Here is a 19220-nt window from a genome sequence, read left to right on the forward strand (position 1 = left end):
GGATCCCTCCTAGTTCAGTCCATTTCTTGATTTCATCTGGAGTAGCATGTGTCTGTATGTCTATTACGTCCTGTGTGGGATCCTTAACTGTCATGCAATGTATCAGTGAATTTACTTCAGTCTTTGTCGTGTCAGTCGGTATGTCGCTTTGGGTCTGAGCTGTGAGTTTAGCTGTTCGATCTGCCAGGTCGTTACCCTGGGAAATAGTGTCAGTAATTTTAGTATGTGCTTTGCACTTCATAATGGCAATGGCTGTAGGCAAATGTATTGCTTCTAACAGAGCTTGAATGAGAGGACCGTGTTGTATCTTGGCACCGTGAGAAGTTAAAAAACCTCTTTCTTGCCAGAGAACACCGAAGTCGTGAACGACTCCAAATGCATACTGTGAGTCTGTGTATATGTTAACTTTCTTGTTCTTGGTTAGTATACAGGCTTGAGTCAGAGCAATGAGCTCTGCTGCTTGAGCAGATAATGTGTCAATACAATGGGTTTCTATGACATCAGTTTCAGTGGTCACTGCATATGCGGCCACTAACTCTCCTGTGTTTGTTCTCATACACGAACCATCCACGTGTCAGGTCTGGATCGGACAATGCAATGTCTGTCAAGTCTTGTCTGGGCTTTGTCACGGTATTAATGACTTCTACACAGTCATGCGGTGTCGGATCAGTTGTACTTGAGGGTAACAGTGTAGCAGGGTTGAGTATGTTGCAACGTCTGATTTCTATGTGTGGCTGGAACAGTGTCAGTTTGTAACCTGTCAGTCGTGCTATGGTCAAGTGCTGAGTCTGGGTTCGGTTTAGAAGAACTTCCACGGAGTGTGGAACTTGTACTGTCAGGGGATGTCCTAACACTATCGAGTCGCTTTGTCTGATAGCTAGAGCTGTCGCTGCAACTGATTTTAAGCACGCAGGCAAGGCCTGGGCTACTGGATCCAATGTACTAGAAAAATAAGCACAGGGCTTGTGTTTTCCTGCTTGATCTTGTGTGAGGACAGATAATGCTGTGCCATCACGTTCTGTGACAAAAAGTGTAAAAGGTTTGCTGTAACATGGGGTCGCTAAAACAGGTGCTTGACATAGGGCTTTCTTCAATTCGTCAAAAGCTTGTGTATGCTCCTGAGTCCAAGGGAGGACAGTCGAAATCGCTGCCTCCTGTGTTGTCAACTGTATGAGTGGTTTGGCAAGATATGCATACTGAGGGATCCACTGTCTACAGTAAGAGGTAAGGCCAATGAAGACACGTACTTCCTTTTGTGTCTTGGGCTGTGGCAGACGTGCTATTAACTGGATGCGGTCTGGTGTTAGCTGTCTCCCCCTCTTGGACAGCAAGTGACCTAGGTATACCACTTGCTGGGCACAGAATTGGAGCTTCAAAGGGGATACTTTATGCCCCTTTTCGGCCAGAAAATACAAGGCTGTCAGTGAAGCGCGTTCGCACTCACGTTCGGTCCGTGCGGTAATCAACAAGTCATCCACATATTGCAGCAGAGCAGTGTCAGTAGGCATGTGAATATTGTCTAGTTGTCGTTTCAGGGCTTGACTGTAAATACTAGGACTTTCCGTGAACCCTTGAGGTGCACGTGCAAATTTGAAGCTTCGGCCATTTAAACAGAATCCGAAAAGGTACTGGCTTTCCGGATGAATGGGGACACTAAAGAAGGCGTTTTTCAGATCAATTACGGTGAAAAACACGGCTTCGGAATCAATGGCAGTCAATAGGGAAGAAATGTCTGGCACTACTGGGTACTGTGGAATGATACATTTATTGAGTTCTCGAAGGTCGATCACCAGTCTGTAGACTGGAGGTGCATTCGGGTTAGTTCGTTTAAGAATCGGAATGATTGGAGAATTACATACATTGGAGTCAGTTTCTACAACTACTCCTTGAGCAATGAGCTCGTCAATAATTTTCAGTAAGGCTGCTACAGCCTCAGGTGGCAATTTGTATTGTCGGATTCGGGGCAGAATAACACCTTGTTTGAGAGTGACACGATAGGGTGTAATGTGCATACAACCTACATCAGTTGGACCTTGCGCCCATAAATGCTGTGGTACATTCTGCAATCTCGGATCAAAATCTCTCAACACATAATGACCTTTGAAGTCACGCAAAAACAATCTCACTCCTTCCGGAGAACAACATATCACTGCTCCCAGTGCTTTCAATGTTTTAATACCAAGCAGATTTTCTGGACATGCTTTCGTAAGTAACAAGTCTGTAGTACGGGATAATGGACCAACTTCTAGGGAAACTGGCTTTGACACTTCATTAACAATAGGCTTTCCTGAAAAACCCAGGGAAACATTCTGTGAGCCTGAGAGGGGCGCCCCTGGAACCTCGTCATGACTAATGGTAGTTCTGCTCGCCCCTGTATCAATCAAAAATTTTCGGTCTTTCCCTAATACCTGACTATGTACATAGGGACCATCTTGATCTACAGGAACCTCGATAAGAGGCAAGCCAACCTCCCTCTCTAGGCTGTTTCATGTATACTGTTGATAATCGGGGTAATCTGACTGTGCATACTGGTACATTTGCTGTGTGACATGTTGCGTGGCAGCAATGGGTTGGGGTTGCGGTACAGCTACTGTTTGCTGTGTATTCTGGGGATGTTGCGTATTCTGTGGAATATGCTGTGGAACGTGTTCTTGTCTAGGAGGACGCAGTCTTTCTTTCGTCCTTCCTGTAGCAATATTGTGTTTCAGAACCAGACATTCATTGATGTAGTGACCTGGCTGTTTACAGTAGTTGCAATTCCCTTTAACAGGAGCTGCAGAAGGACTAGTCTGTGTCGTACCCCTCTTCTGGCTGTCTGCTGGGACGGACTGAGCAACTAGCACTTTTATTTTCGTATCTTTCATACGTCTCTGTTCATGGTCGTGTTCCTCTCTAATCCGGTTTTGGTGGTACTGTAACATTTGTAACATTTGGGAAGGGGTATTTGCTTGCCATGTACTTTCGACTTTCAATACTCTGTTTTTAACTTGTGGTAAGGAATTCTCGACTAATTTAGTCACGAACAGATGTGGATATGATTCGCTACTTGTTTTCAGGCCGCTATTAATAATGAAACATTTCTCAAATCTGGAATAAAAATCACTAGTGTCTTCATCTTGTTTCTGTTTGCAGGCTGAGATCGCATCCTAGTCTTCCTTTTTAATTGTCAATAATCTAGGCAAGACTTGTACTAATAATCCTGGTAATGCTTTAGCATGTTCTCCAAGACCAACACCTGGGACTCGTGTGTTTTCTTCGTTGTCTAATACTGTCCAATCAATCTTTTTATCTCCCACCTCCCATTCCTTCTCTTTAAGTTTTTCGTAAATACCAGCCGGCAACAATAGTTTTAACATTTTAAGAATATCGGGATACGTGTAATCTCCCATGAGTAACCTGTCTTTTAATTCACGGTGGAATCCAGCTGGGTCTTTATCATGACAGGGCACTAATTTCTTCATTTCCAATAATTCCATTTTGGTCAGGGGGGTGTATACGAATACTCGTTGGAGCTCACCTCCCGTGTTCAGGACGGGATGTACTTCTCGCAAGGGATTCTGTCTATGTAAAATGGTTTCCTTACTGGGGGTGGGACAGGAACAAAATGTGGAGTTAGGAAAGTTCTGTATTTGTGACGGTGTTCTAGAATGATGTTAATTAAATCGGTACCTAGGCCTCTCCATCTCTTTAGGAGTAATTCTTCCAGTATATTATATAGGGGACCTGGATCAGAATGCTGACTTTTATATAGTGTAATGAGATGCTGGATCATGTACATACCCGCCAAACGCTGTTCGTCTGGGGTAAGACTCAAAAACGTCTGCGCTACTGAATCATCTTTATATATATCATTATTTCCAGCCCATTGGACTGCTGATCGTGCTAGTTCCTGATCATGCATAGTACTAAGTTCACTGTAACCTATTCTTTCTTTCAGTATTTTATCGGTGTCTTGGAATACATGTTCAAGAGAACATTGTTCTGGTATGGGAGAAAGGAAACATTTCTTGCTTTCTAGACGAATGGGTCTGTCAAAAGGTCTGTCAAAAGAATACGGTTTAGGGAGTCTCGCTCTACCTACGTACGCTATTCTATCCGCGTTTTCTACAGTATTGTCATCATCCTCCTCTGAGGTTTCATTCTTGTCTGTCTCAGCTCCTCTAGCCGCCTTTTCTCTTCCACGTATTGTCATTATTTCTTTACGGATCTTTCTGTACATGGCTTCAATGCAATTTTGTTTATCATGTTTACCATCAGCTATATTGTTACTCCAATTTATCAGTACGTCCATCTCCTCTTTGCTTGTACTTGGCCGATCTCGTTCCCTTATCAAACAATTAATCAGGAACCATAAGATCTAATAAAATGATATATATTGTCTAGATGGTTAGTCATTTCTGGTAAAAGACTCAAATAGTTCGTAACACGTCGTAGACGTAACGAATATAACATCATGTCTTCTTCGCCAGGTACTGAGTCATATCTACAATCTGTAATGTACTGTCTGAGGGATTGGAAAGTCGCTGCTTTGGGCGTACGCTGTAATGCTATTTCTCTGAGTGTCAATCGTTTTACTTGAGGCGGGGTGATAGGCTGACCTCCTACGGCGCCTCCTGAAGTGGAAGCGTAACCATCAACTAGATGTGTTGATACTACGGGTGTCATAGCATGAAAAGTAGGTGCAGGTAATGTAGGCAGACTCTGGGTTGTCAGAGTAGCAAAAGGATTGGTAGGAGCGATAGCAGGAGGAACAGTAGCAGTAGTAGTGACAGTAGTGACAGGATGGGAAGTGACAACGGGTGCAGGAGTCGAGCCTTGAGGAAGTGGTAACGTATCTTGAACAGGCTGATGTACGTTCTGAACAGGCTGAATAGGCTGCTGTACATTATTAACAGGTGGTACGCGTACAGTGGTATATGCTGGAGCTACATCATCTAAATAGGAAGAAAGGAAAATATCCGCTGCGGTCTGTTTGTGACGGAGTTTAGTCGGGACCAATGGTGGCGGTAAATTACAAGATACTTCCGGGGTCGCCCTGGGCAGGCCCTCGGCAAGAACAGGATACATGCCTGTGATGAGTGCATTTCGTTGACGGTCTAATTGTTCTAATCTGACTCGTTCTCCTTCTTCTAGTAACTCTCTTTCTTTGGCTTTTTCAGATTCTTCTCTACTCTTTTCTGCTTTTCTGATTTCTTTCTCTGTTCTCCTATGCGCTTCTTTACGCCATAATTCTATGACATCTTTCTGGGATTGTCTGGCTTTCTTTTTCCATAGTGCTTCTTCTACTCTCATGATGCAATCAGCATCCCATGTCCCTGAGACAGGCCATCTATACTTTTCTTCCAGATCCTTAGTATAGTCCACCCACAAATCTAGGTACAGTATGGCATCTAAGCCATGCTTATGGTACATAAAATGTCCAGGAGTGTCCCTAGGCGGGACGGGAACTGCTTCTTCGAGTATCCCTTTCCTAGTTCCTATCTGACGTAACTTTGAGAACAGCGGCATTTTTGAATTGACTTGAACACGAACACAATGAACACAGTAATGAATAGCAAACAATCATTCATACCACGACATTAAACACATTTAAAACATTTCAGACTGATATTACCTGGAACATAGAAAACACAAAATCTCGAGAAACGATACTGGAATAAACGATACTGGAATACTGGATCACTAGATTACTAGATGCACTGCTAAAACAGTACAGACAATACCGGTCCCATTAAGAGACACGTCATACCGCGCTCACCTAAGTGAACACGTCCGGACCAGGTCTGTGTACCCAGACCTGTCTTGACCGGGCACAAATTAATGAACCCGTCTAGATGCGTTCCCAGCAACGGTACTCACCGGGAAGCAGAAACTGAAGGCCTCGGAAACTGGACTGGACTGGACCACGTCGGACTGCGATTTCCTACGCATGCGCTTCGAAACAGGTGGGCCTCTGGATACCTCGGACCTTGCTCTCTCGACTTGGGGCTCTGGTCGGGATCCTCCGCATTCCTCACCGCCTCGTCTGGATGCCGGACCGCAGTCTCCGTCTCCTCCGTGGGCCCGAGGGAGATAGCAGGAAATCCTGCGGATGCGCGCAGTGTCCGTCGCGGCTGTAGAAGGGGTCAAGGCCTACGTAACATCGCCGGCGAGTGGGGAAGGGGGGGTCCCTATTCGGGCGCCAGATTATGTGGTAAATAACATTTACCGGACCATTTTTCATGCATTAAATAAACAAGAGGGATAGCTCAATCAAATGAGAGGCAGAGTCCGTGGTATCTGAGTCATACGGGCTTTAATGGGGTGCCTCGAGGCAGGGGACATCGGGTTCCATCACCACTAAGGTTCAGGAAGGGACAATCTCATAGTTTATTAACATCACACAATATATATAGTAAAACAGTATAATTGCATTGAATACAGTAGGCGTGACAAGTGAAAAGTAAAAGATAAGAACACATGTGCGTAGCAGGAGGCGTGTAAGAAGGGCGTAAACGTGGGCGTGTACTTAACTTGTCAGAGAAACGTCACAAGAAACGTCATAAGTGGGTGGATGTATAGAGAAAGTTTGCAGGATCAGCAGAAACTTATGACCTGGATGCGCGCGCAGCTGGCATGACGTGTAACTGGGGAGAGCTGGGGGCTTTGACTTTAGTTCTAGTAGAAGAGTCTCGATGTCTGGGATGTCAGGACGACCTATACCTATAACCTATCTGATATCTCATGTTTGGAGGATGTAGTGTCTGGAGTGAAAGGTCTCTCGAGCAGGGGCCATACATCACTGAATGCTAGGGAGTGCATACGTGTCTTGGTACAATGCGCGGGGGCCATGGGCCTACCATGGTAACGGGTGCTGTAAATTACTTGCATGGAGACAGGAAGGCAGGGCCCTTTACTCTGCAGCCGGGAATATGTTTACCTATTTCACTAGACTGGAATGTGTTTTCGAGGAGGCTGAGCAGATAACTTGTAGGCAAAATACGGTCTTGGCAGGCAGGCAGGCCAGGCCGAGCCGGGCACCGCTTCGCTGGGCAGGAAGTAAGGCAGAGGTCAGGGATGCATACCAGAACGGCAGCTTTCAGAAACAGAAGAGACTTCGGAGCCTCAATTCAGGGCCTAGCTCGGCAGAGCCAGGACAACATGGCTTCGCGTTAAAAGTGCACCAGGTAAAGACGTTGGCAACATAGGTTTAGAAACCAGATTAATGTTGCTTTCTTGGAGAACTTGGTAGATAACATGTTAACGTTGGACGCAAATGCATTTGCGTCTTCATTTTCGGCCATGGAGGGAAAATGCACGGAGGTCATGCATGTACATGGGACGTTGGGGTACACGATAGGGGACATACCTGGTCATATAAAATTCGATTTACCTCAGCTCACTCAACCCCCCCAGTTCAGACAAGGCCATATGCAAATCAGTCTGACCCTGTGCCTCATGGGAAAAGTCCAGCCCGAACTGCCAAGCCATGTTCTCCCTGGACCAGAAACAGGCATCCTGGGACCGGTTTCTGGCTAATCAGCCGTCATCAGCCAGGCTAGCATGAATGCAGTGGCAAAGGGAGCAAAGGACCCACGTCTGGGCATACCCAGCCAACTTAGGACGAACAAAGCGATACCAAAGGGGATGATGGAAGGAGCGTTTGAGCAAATCAGACACTCTCCCCCAGTCAACTGATCTGGGTGTTAATCCATCATCATTCTTTTTTTTTTAACTTTATTTTTCAGCTTATGTAACATATACACCCCCCCCCAATTGGCATCGCTTCAACGCATGTACACAGTTTGACAACCTCATTATGGCACTGAGGAACGCAGGTATCATCCAGAGAGGTATTGACACCTGAGACTAGCAGGTAAATAAATAACATTGTGAGCTCTGTCCATCATCCCCTTTGGTATCGCTTTGTTCGCCCTAAATTGGCAGGGTATGCCCAGACGTGGGTCTCTTGCTCACTTTGCCACTGGATTCAAGCTAGCCTGGCTGATGACGGCTGATAGCCAGAAACCGGTCCCAGGATGCTTGTTTCCGGTCCAGGGAAGACATGGCTTGGCAGTTCGGGCTGGACTGTTCCCGTGAGGCACAGGGTCAGACTGATTTGCGTATGGCCATGTCTGAACTGGGGTGGTGGAGTGAGCTAAAGAATGATAATGGATTAAACCCAGATTAGTTGACTGGGGGTGAGTGTTTGATTTGCTCAAACGCTCCGTCCATCATCCCCTTTGGTATCTCTTTGTTTACTCTCAGCATTTGGTATGGCTTGTGGAGTCTTTAGAAACATTAACCAATTCAGCAATGAACCGTTAGCAAAACAAAACATGCACCTTAAGAATTATTACATTTACCAAGCACTGTCAATACTGCGTGTAACAGGCAATTTTATTTTAACCTTAATTGATCATTATGCATATTTTTTTCTCAAAATTACCTTTTGATGCATCTTTCAGTGTCGTGACTTTGTATAAGTAATCCGGCAGCGTTTTCCTCTTGTCCGATTGTTCCCATGAGGCGATTGCTGCATAAATCATGTTTCCTCTCTTATATCTAAGTACAAAGATAAAGAAAGGGGGTGTCATTTTCTCTAGCCTACAAATACAAGATGGAGGACCTGCCCGCATGCGCCTCCATCAGCTGAGTTTGAACACATTACAGTACCTCAGCTTCAGCCGTGAGTGTTCCGAGGCAGCTTTCTCCCGCTCCTTCAGTACAAGCTCCAGGGCCTGGTCGAGGTCAGCTTTAGCCTGAGTAGAAACGTACTTTGTTTTAAGCCCTGCTTTCAGTTCCTGCGTTCTCTTTTCCAAAAGGGAATGATGTTTAGTCAGGGCTTCTAGATCGATTAATTCCTCTATAGTCATTCCTACAAAACAGCAGAAAACCAGACACTATACCTATTATTTCAAGCAGAAAAATACTAGACTAGGCCCACATTTATAAGCAGACAAAGTTTATGCATAAACAAACAAGAAAACGTTAATCGGCATTTGTACACAAACAGCCAAAGCAGAAGAAAGAAGGTGTAATTAATACTTCTGTTATTTGAACAGGACTATCTAAAAGCGACTAGTCTTAGGGAGTCAGGCTGCATAAAACGCCCACAAATACATGTGTTCCTAATATAATGTGTAGCCCTCTGCCTTTCCTCAGGGGTACTGAAACAATTTTCTAAGTGTAGTGCTGCCATCAGTGTCACGTCCCCGAAATCATAGGGATTGTCAAAAATCCAAGCATCAGGCAAAGAACAAGTGTTGCAAGTGAGCCTCGCTCATTCAGAAGTAGAGGAGACTGGTAAGGGTGTAATATGTAGCTGGTGTTGCATTTTAGAGCACACTGTCACAAATATATATCACTAAAGCATGGTGTCGTAGTACGCTGTTATTCACAAACAGCACATGTTCCAATGAAATGGCCACTACATTTGTAAAGACATACAGTTTTACTGTAGTGCACAAATGATAATGTATGGAAATCAGTTTTCAGCAAATATTTTTCATTTTAAGTATCTTGATTTCTTTAAACCCTATTATAATGTTTGCTTCCATCATACTTCAGAATTACAAAAGAAAGTGCTTCTTTTGTGTTTTTTTAACTGATGTTTTAAAAAAAATTGTATAGATCACATTTTCTTGAATGATAGAAAAAAATGAACATCCTGCAGCCCTTCACTTCACACAAGATTGTCAATCAATCAATAAATCAATATTTGCTTTATTCGATTCAAGTTTTAAATCATAAAAGCACAAGTAGTATCATTCAATGTTTAAAAATAAGCATTCATAATTTAAAAGTTTATCAAGCTAAAAACTGATTAAAATACATTACAATTACCATAGATATGAAATAACAGACATGTTTCAAAGTGTTAGCCGCATGCTCAGGTAGTAACAAAATCATCATCTGAATCAGTTAGTTTCAGCAAGAGTTGGACCTTGCATCGATGACCTTGTTCTGACCACCCCTTTGAGATATTTTGCAAAGTGACTAGTGACATTTTCATCAGCTAGAGATTGAAGCCTTATAAATGCGGGTCGACATTGCCTCAAGACTAGCACCTTCAAATAAGGCACAATCCATCTTTTCCTAAGTACAGTATAACATTTACAAAAAAACATAATGTGGATTGTCGACTGATTAGATACATTGTCACAAGGACAGAGGCAGGGAGAACATGACCAGTCGTTTCATTGGGGAAATGTAACCAGGTTGTGAAAGTTGCCTAAGCGTAGGCGCGTCAGTAAGAACCTATCATAATTACTTGGTGTACACAATAAATACGGTTGTATCCCTGTTTGAATCAAGGGTAATTGATTGGCTCTGACTGTCTGTTTCATAATGTTAGTAGACAATCTGATCGTCTCCAGATGATTTAAACATAATGTTTTTAAGTCCTTCCTCGAGCTATGAAGCATGGAGTCAGGACTGTCAAACAACTCAATGTGGTCAAGGTCTCCAAAAAATGTTTTGATATATGCGACTAGTGATAACGGTGGGTGACCCAATATACCCTTGCGGGCTTGGGCAGTCAAAGTATTCTAGGGAAGGTTGCCAGCAAGGGATTTATTTGGCACTTAGAGTTTGACAGTGTAATGCAGTCTATGTTGCTTAGACTTAGCAGCTGAATGAAGCAGCGACTGTAGAATTAATTATGAACCTGTTATCCCAGATCTATGGTAACTACCACACTAGCCCCATAGAACTGAACTAGTCAGAACAGATTCCGTGAAAACCTTGTAATTTTAAACAATGAATGAGATATTGAACACAATAATGACAGTAAAGCAACACGAAGAAAGTTTGTTTTTAGAAAAAATTATTATTATTTATATTCATCCAGAAACAAATCATCAAAGAAAATGTAGGGTGTACAGTTATTAACAGATGCATATATTTCTTATGTAAATGGAGCTGATGAAACAATCCATATATTGATATATGCGAGTCAGGGGATGTAATTTACCTGCTGCAGTTTCGAACAATCTAAAATTACTTCCCGATTTAGGGCCCGGTGTAGGTGGCTCATTACCGGTCGGTAAACCCAAAATTCGGTAAATTTCAGGCTTACCGACCGGTATTGAGCCATTTGCCATGTACGTGTTGATTCGGTAAATACCGAATCGGTATTTACTGATTCTTTATTTACCGAATCATAATTTACCGATTTGGTATTTACCGAATCGGTAAATGGCATGTATTAAGCACATTTGTGAGTGCTCATGTGCTTTAAGGATTCGTTATTTACCACCAACTATAAGTTGGTGGTAAATAACGAATACCTTTGAAAATGCAAATCTGTGCATTTTCAACTGTGCCATGTGGCAAACATACATGCCCTTAGGGCATGTATGTGTGCCACATGTGCACATGTGCCACAAGCACGATTCAGGGGTGCAACAGGGTGTCAAAGTGGCACCCTGGCACCCTTGAATGTGTTCCCCATTTTACCAAATCGCCCATAGGAATGAATGGCAATTACCGAATCGGTAAATACCGATTCGGTAAATACCGAATCTTACCGATTCGGTAATACTTACCGAATATTTAGCTACATAGAAATTTACCGATTCTAGAATACCGAATCGGTAAAATTCGGTATTCTAGAATCGGTAAATGTACTTTACCTACATCTGGCCCTTAGGCCTGTAGACACACCTATCCAGACTTTATGCCATAATAAAATCGCCTGGATTTTAATAAGGTCAGACAGGTATGGCAGGCCCAGTTCGGCATGGCAGATGTAAGTAGCTGTGCTATCAGGGACAGCCAAGCGGTATCGCAGAAAACTATTTTCAACTTGTTGGAGTGGCTCTACATGTACATGGCCCCAAATGTCACCCCCATACAGGCAACAGAGATACATTTGGCTTTATATATTACCAATAGGGCGCTTGCACAACCTCTTTGCAAAATTAATCAGAGCACGTGTAGCTTTAGCAAAAAGTAATTTTCAGCAATTGACAGCTTTTGCCCACGAACCCCTATTGTCACAAACAACCCCCAGATATGAAAAATGATCTACAAAATCAAGTTTCCCCGCTATGTATGAAAATATGCGCGCCTTTACATTGGGCATACTACATTTCATGACAAAGGTTTTTAAGATGTTAATTTTAAGGTCCAGTCTTGACATATAAGATACGAAACTCATCACTATTTTTTGCAGACCGTTCGAGGTGCGGGCTAACAGGACAGCATCCTCGGCATATAATAATACGTCAATTAACCTGTTGCCAATGCTGGGCAGGTCTTGACATTTCCGTGCAAAAAAATCTCCCAAGCTGTTTATATAGAGGGTAAAAAGGAATGGTGCGAGCACACACCCTTGCCTTACCCCCTTTCCAATGGGAAAACGTTTACTAAGCTCACCCCTTCTGCCGTAACTACCCTAGCCCGGGCCTCTAGATAGGGTTTTTTAAAGAAATAAACTAATTGACCTTCCACCCCTATTTCCCTCTAGAATTTGCCAAAGCTTTGAGTGATTGACACAATCAAACTGAGCTCAAGTCAGCAAAACACATATACAGAATCCCTTTTTTTTGCTTGGACATATTTTCCTATAATGAGGCTAAGGTTCAGGGTTTGTTTGATTGTGCCCAGACCAGTGCGAAATCCGTACTGTAAATCTGAAATGATACCTGTATCCTCAGGCCACGTCTGCAATCTATTTAAGACCACACGCCCGGCGACCTTTACTTGGGGGTTCAACAATGAAATGGGGAGGTAGCAAGCGGGGTCGTTGCGATCACCTGTCTTAAAGATGGGGACAAGGGTGGACTCTGTCCAGGTCGAAGTAAAACCTTGAACACAGCATGCCCTTAGGACCAATGTTAAAAGTGGACCCCACAATTAGGGCATTTTTTTAAAAGGTCCATGGGTACACAGTCTGGGCCCGGAGCTTTGTTCCCAGCACTAGCGTTTATAGCCTCAATCACCTCATCCACCTAAACATCGAGGCGGATGGGGAGATGGCTACAAGGGCCCAAACTAGGGCCCACACCAATGGCGGGAACAGAGCCACTGCCATATATTACAGAAAAATGGGACACCCATTGATCCTCCCCAATTGTATTTTCAAAACTAGGGGAGTTTGGGGGCCAAGAACGGTGATTCAGGACCATCCAAAAGCCTTTCATGTCCTTAAACCTCTTTGCAAAATTAATCAGGCTTGCCCAAGTGCCTGCACAATTCAGTTCGAAACGCCACTTTACGTACATTAAGGGATGTTTTATATGCCAGCCTTGCCCATTTTATTTCATCCCGATCTCTAGTCGGCTTATGCAAGGCCGATATCAGGGTAGCATGCGACTTACTACACTGAGTGTCAAACCAACGCGACCTGCTGTTGGAGGTGCTTTTTGATTTTGTCATTAGATTTGTTTCAATAGCCTTTGAGGTTTTTTTAAAGGAATTACGGATATCTACATCCGCTGCCTTCTCATCTAGGCAGGTCTGGAACTCTAGATTATAATTGGCTAGAAGTACCTTGGTTAATTGGAAGCCCATCTGATGGAGTATCCGTTAGTCCTATTTATAGCAATGTCTCTTAGTGGCTCTGTGGGTAAGTGTCTAAGGGATACCACCTTAGTCGGCAAGTCTAACTTAAAATTGATCGGAAAAGGATCACTAAAAGCTACTGTGTGGGTTTTAAAGTTAGAAATTCTATTCGCATATCTATTTAATATTAGAAAAAAGTCTATAGTTGAGGACAACCCGGCCATTAAATGTACTACTAAAGAGGATCGGTGGTGAGCACAAATCATTAACAAATCCTAAATCCAAGGAATATTTAACCGTATTGAGCATTTCTCCAGTGAATGTGGGAAAAGGGAAATGTCTATATCATCATCATGTGAGATTCCACAATGTCCACCATAAACTTAACTACAAGGATTCACATTAAAATCACCTCCCCAAGTTACACAAAGTTCTTAAGATATATTCCTTTGAATGGCCGTTAAGTCCGCCAGAAACTGCCTAATAACTTTGTTGATTTCTGTAACCGGAATATTGTTATAAAAATTAATAGGAACGATACAATACTGTTTCTTAATGTACAATTTTAAAATTTGATAGAAAATATTGGATGCCACAATAGCCACCTTTCTGAGGTTCAACCTATGTGATATAAATCCCTTGCTCCTCCCATTCCTGGAAGGCACAGCCAGAGTTAGAAAGATTTTAAACCCATACATATGTAAAGTTTCAGTTATCTAAGTTTCCTGAATACATAAAATATCAAAATCATACATAAAATCCAGCCAATCCAGGTTACTTAGTTTAGTGTTTAAGCCTGCCACATTCCATGAGAGTATAGTCAAGTGGCTAACCCTGGAATCAACCCTAGTAAGACGTTTTGTGTAGCCACAATTTGAGCTATGGCTTGTGGTACAGGAATTGACATCACTCATTAAATGCAGGTTTTTGTTGTTTCCATCTGGCATAAATGGTCACTGGTCACTATTATCAGGTACAAAATGAATGTCGGTCATTTCCCTATTTGCCCAAGTGGCATCAATTGGCCCAATACATTGATTGATAGGGCAGATTTTCAATATGTTTCTTAAGATTATACATAAACTTCTTTGGGGCGACAGGTGCAACCTTTACAGTATTAAAAGTATCACTTTCACGCCCCCTTTGTGGTACAGAAGAACAATAGTTACTTACATGTAAACTGTGGTTCTCCAGTATTGGTGTCTTTCATAGATTCACATGCTTGAATATCCTCCGTCGTCGAAGTGGGAGTCCCACGGTACATACCATAGCAATGTAGCTATAAAACAAGCATATATGCATAAAAGAAACAAAAAACATAGAGTTTTCCATAGATAGACAACATATCACTTCTACGATATATCATAGTCATTATGCTTTGGTCCAAATTTCAGCCAATCAGGCGTGAGCACCCTCTTAGAATGTTCTCTCCAGAGGCTCAGGCCCTCAGATTTTCATAGCACAAGAGTAATATAGAGCCAAGAGATAAAGAGAGCCTCTGAGAGGAGGAGGGTGGGTCGCATGTGAATCTATGAAAGACACCAATACTGGAGAACCACAGTTTACAGGTAAGTAAGTTTTGTTCTTCTCCAGTATTGGGGTGTCTTTCATAGATTCACATGCTCGAATAAGAATAGTGAGCAGTGGCGTTAGAATAATACAAGGTACATTTTATTCAACATAATAATAATAATAATAATAATACACAGTCCGAAAAGATTGAAATATATATATATATATATATATATATATATATATATATATATATATATATATATATATATATATATATATATTTTTTTTTTTCCAGGAACTCCGTCTTAATATCCACTGCTGCCAGCTGCCAGGACAAAAAAAACGAACCGGACCCATTCAGGTAGATTTGCTGAATTCTTTTATTTAGTGCATCCCTCTGTCCGCCATGACGCGTTTTCGGGCCCTGGAGCCCTTGATCACATGGTACGTTTTCTTTTTTGATATATATATATATATCAAAAAAGAAAAAGTACCTTGTAAATAGGAGGAGGGAAGCAACAGAGGCTCACCTTAATTAAAAAGATTACTTAGGACTGCCTGTCCCACAGCTGAGTCAGCGTTGTCAGCAGCATACAGACAGTAATGTCTCATAAAGGTGTTCCTGCTGGACCATGTTGCAGCTCTACAGATGTGATGAAGAGGCACACCAGCAAACAGCGCAGTAGAAGAGGAAACCTTTCTGGGAGAATGCGCTTGAACAGTTGTAATAAGTGGCTTTCCCGCTTGCTGATGGCAAAATGCAATCGTAGTAGATATCCAGCGTGCAATTGTTTGTTTGGTGACTGGATGCCCTTTTCGCATGTTATGTTATGTTATTGCTATTTGTCAAGCGCAACTGTTACCAAAAAGGTGTCCTGGCGCTAGGAGAAGGGCCATAAGCCACAAAAAGCTGGTTAGTCTTACGAATAGTAGCTGTTTTTTGAAGGTAGAATTTTAGACACCTCTTATTATCTAAAGAAAGAAGTGCTCTTTCTGCTGGTGTTTGAGGATTTGGAAAACATTTCTTTAAAAGAACTGGGTCATTGAGGTGGAAGTCAGACAGCACCTGGGGAATAAAGGTTGGATTGGTGCGGAGCAAGACTGAGTCCTTGGTAACCTGAAGAAAAGGCGGTTTAGTAGTAAACGCCTGTATGTCACTGACTCAACGTGAGGAAGTGAGAGCCAGAAGTAGAGAAGTCTTCCAAGTGATGTATTTAAGATCGACCTTATGAATTGGCTCAAACGGGTGTTTAATTAGTTATGCCAATGCAATGTTAAAATGCCAAGAAGGAGGTGGTCGACAAATCGGTGGAAACATCCGAAAAAGTCCCTTGACAAATTGTTGAATGACTTTGGAAGAGTAAAGAGAGTTAGAGCCATCTTGACGGAACCTTGAAATTGCTGCTAGAAAGACTTTTATGGTAGAATATGAGAGGCCCGACTTTGCCAAGTGTAAAAAGAAAGGCAAGAGTTGCTCCGGTGTGGAATGATTAGGATGTACTTGAGCATCATTGGCCCATAGAGAGAATCTTTTCCATTTGAGTTTGTATGTTTTCACAGTTGAAGGTGCTCTAGCTTTAGCCAGGACTTCTCTAAAATCTAAAGGCATGTCCAAATTTACAAATTCATAGTGCTCAGGTTCCAAGCCGCTAAGTGTAGAGATGCTGGGTTGGGATGACAAATTTTGGTCGGATGGTCAGAAGATTCGGAAGAGGGCGAAGAATGATCGGATCGCACTGTGACAGGAGCAGGAGTTCCGTGAACCAGACTTGTCGACGCCATCTGGGAGCTACTAGAATAATATGACGGCGTTTCTTCCTCATTTTTCGAAGAACTCTGGGAACTAGAGGTATTGGTGGAAAAGCGTAGGCTTATATTTTCGACCAGTTCATCATAAAAGCATTTCCGCATGGCTCTGGTTGGGAAAGCCAACTTGCGTCGAACAGGCATTTGCGGTTCAGATGTGTTGCGAACAGGTCCAGATTCGGACGACCCCTTACTTGAAAAATGTGATCCAGTGTGGGTTGATGTAATTCCCACTCGTGGTTGGTTGTGGAAGACCTGCTCAGTGAATCCGCAAGATTGTTTGACGCTCCCGGAACGTGCACTGCTGAAAGGACGACCTGATGTTGAATCGCCCAATCCCAAATTTGCTGAGCCTGGAGGGACAGTAGGGTGGACCTTGTGCCTCCTTGTTTGTTTATGTAGTGCATGCACGTTGTGTTGTCCATTCGAACCAACACCGATGCTCCTTGTATGATGGAGCGGAAAGCTTTTAGAGCTAGAAAAATGGCCAGTAACTCCAGTAGATTGATGTGCCAGGTTTTTTGTTGAATGTTTCACTTTCCCTTTACTGTTAATCCCTGAAGATGTGCACCTCAACCTTCTAGAGATGCATCTGTTGTGAGAGTGAAACTTGGAGCGTCCACCAGAAATGGACGACCTGCCTTACTACATCGTGGAAGGATCCGGAGATTTGAGCCCATTGTTTGTCCAATTCCTCCTGGATAGGTCTCATTTTCAGCCGGCAGTGGGGAATAAGAGGGAAGATGGATGCAAGAGGACAACATCCCTAGGAAAAATGTAAACTGTCGGACAGAATCGGACTCTTTTAATAGGAGGGAGGTCGCTAGATTTCGAAGTCGCAGACGTCTTTCGTGCGACACAAAAGATTTTGCTAGCTTGGTGTCTAGAATGGCTCCCAAGAATAGTCTGTTTTGGGCAGGGAGAAAATGAGACTTTTCCATGTTGAATGTAAGGCCCAGGGACTGGAAGAGGGACCTGCAGAATAGAGTGTGTTTGGAAGCCTGTTCGAATGATCGTGCCTTCATCAGGCAGTCGTCTAGGTATGGACAGATTTGTACTCCTTGCAGGCGAAGGTAAGCTGCCACCGGTGCGAGGACTTTGGTGAACACACGGGCGGAGCAAAGACCGAATGGAAGAACCTTGAATTAAAAGTCTTTCCCGGCCACTTTGAATCTGAGAAATTTTCTGTGCCTCTGCAGAATAGAAAGATGAAAATAGGCATCTTGAAGATCCAAAGTTGTCATATACTCCTCTTGGGATAGTAAAGGAAGCACCTCCTGAAGGGACAACATGCGAAAAGTTTGTTTTTTGATGTATTTGTTTAGGGCACGTAGGTCCAGAATAGGGCGCCATTCTCCTCATTTTTTCTGTATGAGGAAGAACCTCGAATAAAAACCTCTGCCTCTTTGTAGTTTTGGTACCACTTCGACCGCGCCTTTTCTTAGTAAAATTGCGAGTTGGTTTAAAAGTTATTTCAGGTGGGCAAGAGGTGGACCTTTTGATGGAGAATTGGGAGGAATCTTGTCCCTTGTGCACAATATCCAGAACCCATTGATCTGTAGTAATCAGAGACCATTTTGAGCAAAAGTGGGAGATTCGACCTCCAGCCCTTGAAAAAGCGGGCGGAGTCAGGAATGGTGAGTGGTGAAAGTCATTGTTTTTTGGAAGAGTCTTTTCCCCTGTAAGAGGATTTACCTCTGTATTGTCTGTAGGACGAAGAATGTTGTTGCTTGTATGATTGTTGACTCTGGAAGGAGTAACGTTGTTGACCTTGTTTATATTGATTGGAATTTCCTCGAAAGGAAGAAGTTGAGCCACAACCTCTTGCACCTCGTAAAGGTTTGCTTTTTAATCTGGAGCGTTCCGAGAGCACGGGCCGTGTGGGGTCTTTCTTTATTGTTTGAAGAGCCTCGTCGATATTTTGGCCAAACAAAGATTCGCCATCATAAGGCACGTCCAATATTTTCAACTGTACTTCTTGACGAAAGTACGTGGCTTTCAACCAGCCCTGTCGCCTGAGGACTGCTGCACCAGCCAAAAGGCGGAAACCAGAAGAAGACACATCAACAGCAAAATCAATAATTTCAGACAAAATCTTCTCTCCTTCATGAAGAATTTTTAGTGCCTCAGCTTTAGAAGCTTCTGGTATTAGATCTACAAGTGATGATATATCCGACCACATTTGTCAGTCGTAGCGACCAAGTTTAGCCAGAGAATTGGCTGCACAAACTGTAGTTGCAGCCATAGTGGAAAAATTCTTGGCAATAGCATCAAGGCGACTATCTTCTCGGTCAGGCGGTGCCGATAATGGAGATAAAGGGTTCCTAGCCCGACGTTGTGCTGCCTGTGTAACAACAAATCAGGCTTTGTTTGAGAAATTAGACAAGCAGGTGAAGTTGCAGGAGCCTTGT

The 19220-nt window shown here is 43.0% G+C and overlaps 1 protein-coding gene across 2 annotated transcripts in view; it reads right to left on the reverse strand.

Moving 5' to 3' along the window:
- Window positions 1-19220, reverse strand: part of CLHC1 (clathrin heavy chain linker domain containing 1) — a 328255-nt gene that overhangs the window by 182406 nt on the left and 126629 nt on the right. For both annotated transcript variants that reach the window (XM_086927653.1, XM_086927652.1), the window contains exons 5-6: window positions 8656-8857; window positions 8429-8544 (exon numbers count right to left, since the gene is read on the reverse strand). In XM_086927653.1, the coding sequence (XP_086783779.1) occupies window positions 8429-8544; window positions 8656-8857 (318 nt within the window). The remainder of the gene's footprint in view (window positions 1-8428; window positions 8545-8655; window positions 8858-19220) is intronic.

This window comes from Lissotriton vulgaris, chromosome 6 (genome assembly GCF_964263255.1).
Source record: "Lissotriton vulgaris chromosome 6, aLisVul1.2, whole genome shotgun sequence".
In the NCBI taxonomy this organism is placed as follows: Eukaryota; Metazoa; Chordata; class Amphibia; order Caudata; family Salamandridae; genus Lissotriton; species Lissotriton vulgaris.